General features: G+C 39.3%; 1 protein-coding gene across 1 annotated transcript in view; it reads right to left on the bottom strand.

Annotated features, from left to right (window-relative positions):
* Positions 1 to 229: 229 nt before the first annotated feature.
* LOC117958043 (Na(+)/H(+) exchange regulatory cofactor NHE-RF2) overlaps positions 230 to 6,747 on the bottom strand; it is a 29,290-nt gene continuing 22,772 nt past the window's right edge. Inside the window, exons 4-6 of the mRNA XM_034894263.1 lie at positions 3,038 to 3,191; positions 1,400 to 1,518; positions 230 to 1,288 (exon numbers count right to left, since the gene is read on the bottom strand). Of these exons, the coding sequence (XP_034750154.1) occupies positions 1,130 to 1,288; positions 1,400 to 1,518; positions 3,038 to 3,191 (432 nt within the window). The 3' untranslated portion in view covers positions 230 to 1,129. The remainder of the gene's footprint in view (positions 1,289 to 1,399; positions 1,519 to 3,037; positions 3,192 to 6,747) is intronic.

The following is a 6,747-nucleotide window of genomic DNA, read 5'->3' as shown; positions in this document are numbered from 1 at the left end:
ATTTGCAGTTTTGCGCCGGAATGTTTCTTTGCATTGAGCTGTTGCCAGGCAACCAGCAACTCCAGGAAGTTACTACTTCTAACTGAGAAATACTCTGACACTACACCAATAAAAAAGCCAGCATAAAGATCTACTTTGTTTAGACATTTACCTATCTGTGTTGTAAGCTTGCCCTCTGCTGTACACATCAAGCCTCCTCCAATGATAAACTAAATCATCATGCCATTTGAACCTGAGAAAACTTTCCTTTCTTCTACATTCCAGTTTCCATTGTTGTCCATTTAAGTTACTGGTGCTTCCCTTTGTTATGCTCATGTGCACTGGAGCACTTTGGGAAAAGAGGTTAGTGGTGATACATTATTAAAATGAGTGCTAAATGACAAGTAACAGGAATTATGTTTTGGGCTGATTTGATAATCAGTTAATAAACTGTATGTAAATATACAAGTATGAGATGTTACACTCAACCAGTATACACAGCCATCCTTTTCTTTGTCAGTTATGAAACATCTGCATAGGCTGGAGGTGGAGTTTCAGCTCTTTCACAGTGATCTTCTGCTAACTTTGGGCTTCCCCTGAGCCCAAAACTCCCACTATGTCCATAATCATTTTTGTTACAATGTCCATATGGCTCTTTCAAATGCAGTCCATGATAATGAGATACTGTTTTCTTTTTATAGTTGTTTATATAATTTTTTTTTAAATATAAAAATAACGGTCTGTCCTTCATTTGTCTGAAACAAGTCCCTAGGAGTGGGGAGAATGGGAGGATGTAAGTGACAGGTAAATTTGTAAAAACTTGTTTGCAACACTCCCACCTGACAGAAGAACATGTACGAAATGTTTAAAGATGCTATTTCTCTCTGAACAGTATGATTTTAAGTATACACAGTTTTTTGCAGTCAGCACTTTCTTCATGTATTACTTTGAACAGGGAAAAGAAGCTCGTAAAGGGTCTCTGAAGTGGCTTAAAAAGTGAAATCCATAGCACATTTCTTTTCTTTTGTCACATTTAACTCCAGGAAGAAAATATCTTATGTTGTATGATGAATCTTGATTCTTTCTCTTCCCACACAGAGCTCATATCTCTGTCCTTTGGTTGATTGTAGTGTCTTTGAAGGCGCATATCTCAGAAGTTGCTGAACAGCTCATACTTTTTCATCCAGTCCATTTGTGGCGCCCTCTTCTTTTCTTTGGCATGGACCTTCATCTTTTCTTCTGCTGCCGTGGCGCTCAGGCCCATCTCAGCGAACGGGTCCATCAGCCGGCCGCCCTCATCGTCCGCCAGCTAGACGGGAGATATCAAAGACGGAAAGACAGACAGACGACTTCAGGGCACTGACCTTCATGTGAAGACCAAAGATCAAACGCAGCACCATACACAAATGCTTACAATCACCTGTGTGCTGTTGCCCCGGCTACTGAGGTCAGAGTGCGTGGACCTGATGGACTGTGTGGTGGAGCTGCCGTTGATCTGAGGATTGTGGGAGCCGTTGGAAATGGATGGACCATCATAGTCTGTGGAAACAAACAAACAAGCCCACAGATTGTTGTTTTACACTGGTGTAGTTTTAATAATCTTTTCTTTCATTTAACAAATGAAAGTCTTAAGGCTTTGTTGTACTTTATGGTTTTCATAAGTGGAGAACAACACTTTCCTCTAATTTAGTGGTCAAGACTTATTCTTTCATGTTTTGTTAAAAACACATTTGCTACTAAATCACATTAGTTGTTTGTATTAATCAACTTAAGTATGCAGTGCACAGATCTTATTAAGCAGAGATAACTCAGGATGTTAAAGGTGCACTATGAGTTCCTGCATGGTTCAGTGCGATTTCATTTTTGTTTCAATTTGTAGGCATCTCTGCTTGATCCGCTAGCTGCCTGCCCCCTGTGAAAAAGCCCGGTGTCGGGAGACAACACAGTAAATGTCAAACAAACACTAAGGGCACAGCCTGTGGGGGTGCTGATGTGGTCTGGGAATTGAAAAAGTGTATAATATAATTTGCACAGTTTGGAAATCAGAAACTGAATGTTGCATGATGCATTCTAATCATGCAACAGGATACATTGCATTAATTCAATGTATTGACTCCCTTTCTGTTTTTATGAAGAAATGTATTGAAAACATTATTCCAAAAATTATACTGATGTCAAGGATAAAACAATATTTATGTGAACAATTTAATGCTTAAGTAGTGATAAGTAGCCTAATGTATTATATTTTTAATGTTTCTTTGAATATTTAATTTACAGCTATAGTGCGTAGTTTCTGTCTCCCCCATGAGGAATTCTAAGTAATGACAACAACACTGTTGGTGTGTCCACAGCCTTCCGTGATCGCGCACGAGCCCCCACCCCTCCTCCTTACAGTTGCTAGTATGTAACAAAATAAATAAATAAATATAAATAGACAGAGCTTTGTGGATCTGATAGTCTCATTTAGCTTTGTAGCAACTTATTTGGCTATGGCTTGAAGGTAACGGATGTTCATTAACATGAAAACATTACGCGCTGTAGCTTTAACATGCTCATTTTAGACAAAATGACTCCATAAAAAAATAATGTATGTTTACTAATGCTTTTTAGTAATGACTACTTATTTAAACTTCATTTAAATTTCTAGCAAAGTCAACTAATTCGGGACAACAGTGCAGTAGGTGTAAAATCATTTTTTTTATGCTTTACTTTACAGGTCTGTAATTTCTTAATCATTTCCTAGAAGTTTCCCAAAAGGACTATATCATTTGCTCCTAATTATAGGAAAAATGGAGACAGTGTTTTGTGAAACCTCTAATATTTTAATCAGTGCACAGCAGGTCAGCTGGACACATAGGAGAATAAAGCTTCCAGAAAAAGAAATGAATGATGAATAAAGTGGTTTTATTATTCTTTTCAAGAAACTTTCTAAAGAAATTATGGACCTCATGTTACTCAGGTAACTGCTATCACTTTATATTATGACATAACAACAACTTACTTGTTTCATCCTTAAAGTTAATGTTTTACATGACACAGTGTTTAGTTATAGTCCTACCTCTGAGATGGCTGACTGTGGGGACAACTCCCATCGTCTTGAAGTGTTCGTCTGTGTCTGGGTCCACCACCAACAGCCAAGTCTCATCTCCCCCTTTCTTTATGAAGGCCACCACCTCGGCATGCCGCATGCCCTCGACGTTCACACCATTTACCTAGAAAACACAGAGACAAAAAGAAAGGAGTTTTTGGCAGGAAGGCTGGATATATTTTATGGTTTTGTAAGTTGGCTGTTATACTGTAGCTCTTACACTACACGGATGTTCAGACAATACCAGCTTGTACTCATAGTATGTGGTCAGATAGCAATTTCTGTCTCATTTTTAGGACATCCAACTTTGATAAAAGTTCATAATTTTGTAGTTAAGCGTGTGGCTAGCATTATCATCAGCTCCTTTGTTTTGACTCAAATTGTACCGAATTGAATTCAATCATATCACATCCCAAAAATGCTGAATATACCAAAACATGTTGGCATGGTTGACCAGAACCGATCTACATTACTTCCAGCAAAGGTCCCAGTCAATTGGGATTTATGCTTAGGGGTTATAAAAAAGTTTTTCCCAACATAAATCTTTCCAATCTCTCATCCAGTAGGTGGAGCCCTGGGACAACATACTGATTATGCAATGTTTAAAAATGACAATCAGAGGGCTTCCACCTCTCCACATAATTACTTACTCAAACTTTTGTTATGAATTATAAATTCTTGCAATAGCAGTTTAGGAAAGCATTCAGGACAGCTGTACCTGTTATGATTAACCACAACAAACAATCACCTTTTGTTAATACTTTCTCTAAAGGGTTACAACCATCAGGAAACTTGAGCACTAGAAATGGCCTAAAAGAGGGCATTTTTTTCTGCTTATCTAGATGCTGCATGCATTTGGAGGCCTGCTTTTTCTAGAACTTGGCTCCTCTGAAGCAGGTAGCTTTGCACCAGGCCAAGTTAGTGTTGGTACACAATCAATTATGGATGGCTCTCCTGGGCTTCGGCTTTAGTGTTGGTTTCAGGTGTCCAAGTCCTGAGAGGGAATTTGTTTAAAATTCACTGCCTATGACAAGAAAGGGATGTGGTAAAGCAGAGAAAGGGAAACTTAAAATTTGTTTTGTGGGTGAAGACAATGGGGTAAAATGAATGTAGAAAATGGAACTGTATGCAAATATATGTAATGAGACAGACTTTATGGGTCTTTTGGGGAAGAAAGGAATGGGGAAACAAGATTGTAAGAGTGGAAGGAAGACACCACAAAGAAATAGTTGTATCAACAGATGGAAAATGTGAACAGCTCCTATCCTCTTTTTCATATAAAAAAAAGTATCCTCTCTTCCCAGGACTCATGGCAGACGGAAAAGGCAGACACACACAAAACATACATCACCAGTCAGCCATGAACACAGACAGACAGTTTGATCCAGAGAGAACAAGCATCTTTGTATTCGGCCAACAACAGGTGTTGTGTCATGTTTCACAGCCCTTCATTAACAGTCCATCCTACACAAAACAATGCACTCTGCTATCTGTCCACTGTGCTAATTAATACATGCTGTATGAACAGTACAGAAGCTTATTTCTCATGGGACTATTCCTCTGGGAACCTCTTGATAATAGTGTGTGTGTGTGTGTCTCTTATCAGTCACAAGTCATGGATAGTCCAACCACCAACCATGTTAACTGGCACATGTTTAATGTGGTTTGTGTGTGTATGTATGTTTGTAAGAGCAGGTACAGACTAACCTGGGGTTGATAAAAACAATTTCAAATTTATCGGCGCATATGTGTTTCTGAAGCATGTGTGACTTTTAACTCTTTGCTCTCCAGTTTACTTTTGCAAAGAGAGACAAAATTGAATGAGCCCCGTTTTCACAGTGACCGTAAAGCACATTAAGGGAGTTTATGTAGATGTTGACAGGATTTTCACACTGTTAAAACTCCAGGAAATAGTTACACAAGCTGTAATAAATATGTACTACATGATTCAGCAACTGCACTGCCCATTTGTGGCCTCAAATTAATTCAGAGACTCCTTTGGAAGATCAATTAGTGACAATGTTGCCACAACAGCTGTCATGTTTTTCTTTCCGGTGATTTGAGTACTTTTCATTCTGTGCAGAAATATTCAATGGTAATTTTGTTCATTGTCAATGCCCCAAAATTAAATGCCAGTTGATTCCTACCTGACCACAGTTGAATAACAATCAACTGAGTGTCTGTATAAAGCAGTTCAACCATGTTCACCAAATCTGGTCTGTTCTACTAGATTGCGATGTGTGTCTACATCTAAGTATGTTGGTTATATTTTATGCATTTGTATTTGATACAAAAACAGATATTCTTTGGAGCTAATGTCATGTGTTATTGTCAAGTGGTGCACATGTAATTTGTGAATGTACTCAATTGGCTGCTAAAAATATTTAAAAAAAAGAAGAAAAAAAACAGAGTTTACAGCTATGCCACCAACTCTGTGAGCTGTACTCAGACACAGGGGTGCAAATGTTAATGTCAAAATGCTAGTGTGACAATGACAAGGCTAACATGCTGTTGTGCAAATTGTGAAACTCCAAGAGGTAAAAACAATGTCTGCACAAGATATTGTACTGGATAATTACATAAGAAATGTGCCATGCTGGTATGGGGGATCAGCAAAGTCTTTAGGATTACAGACCTTCATGGCAATCCCTCCAATAGTTGTTGAGATATATCAATCGCAACAAAGTGGTGGACAGGCTGACATTGTTAACCATTCTGGTAGCATGGTTTAAAACAAAATTTGCAGGTTGGCTATGTGAAGAAACAAATATAATGAGTCCTGTGTGAGATAGTCTTGCATTGCCAGACCTTCCTCCACAGCGCCGCGTAGGAGGGTCTGGCTAGTCCACATACCAATCCGGGATGGGAGAAAAACATGCTTTGGTTTCTCGGCATTTCTTTAAACCAAACACAATCGTCATAGGTGGCGCTAAGCACAGGGTGGACCCGCTCAGGAAGGAACTTCTTTTGGTGGAACATTTTAAAAGTTGTTTTAGTTGTGCAACAGAATACTCAGAATGAACAGAGAGTCTAGCTTGCTGTCTAGATTTACCATGCAGAGATCTGAGGAGCAGTTAACCATAGTCCTCATAAATTGACCGGAGTCTTAAATTATAACACAAAGAAAGTGGAAGATAACGGGACATCTTAAAAACTGACATCCAAAAAGAGTGACAATCCCAGAAGTGGAACGTTGTGGATAAAGACTAAGTATTAGACAGAAACGTAGGATTTAATGTGTGTGTGTTTGTTGTGTGCGTGAGAGACATGAACTGATCCTCATCCATGTGTCAAAGCACTGTGGAGCTGATTTTTGGGCAGCCATGAATTTAAACCCAAGTGTGCTTGTTCTTTGACGTCACCCTCAAGTGGGTGAGAGGTCCAGAGAATGCACTGTTGTGCGCAGGCAAAGCAGAGAGAATGATGAGACATTTACTGGTGTCACCTCTTCTGCCAAAGATCGGCAGAAAGCTGAGCTTTCATCATAGCCTTTGCAACGCTAGCTGCTGCTGATACACCTCCAGTGTAATGGGGCGTGGTGAAAGAGAAAGATAGCGAGAAAGGGAGATCTGTCATGGTTGTTCGCCTCTCTAACAGGCTGCTGACAGATAACACGAGTGCTGTCTTGACGCATGGCCAGAGACGGTTACAATTATCAGCGAGTGAACACACACACACAC

The sequence above is a fragment of the Etheostoma cragini genome, chromosome 15, assembly GCF_013103735.1.
Source record: "Etheostoma cragini isolate CJK2018 chromosome 15, CSU_Ecrag_1.0, whole genome shotgun sequence".
NCBI classification, from domain to species: domain Eukaryota; kingdom Metazoa; phylum Chordata; class Actinopteri; order Perciformes; family Percidae; genus Etheostoma; species Etheostoma cragini.
Note: the sequence above shows the minus strand (reverse complement) of the source record. Positions and strands in the feature narration are given on the sequence as shown.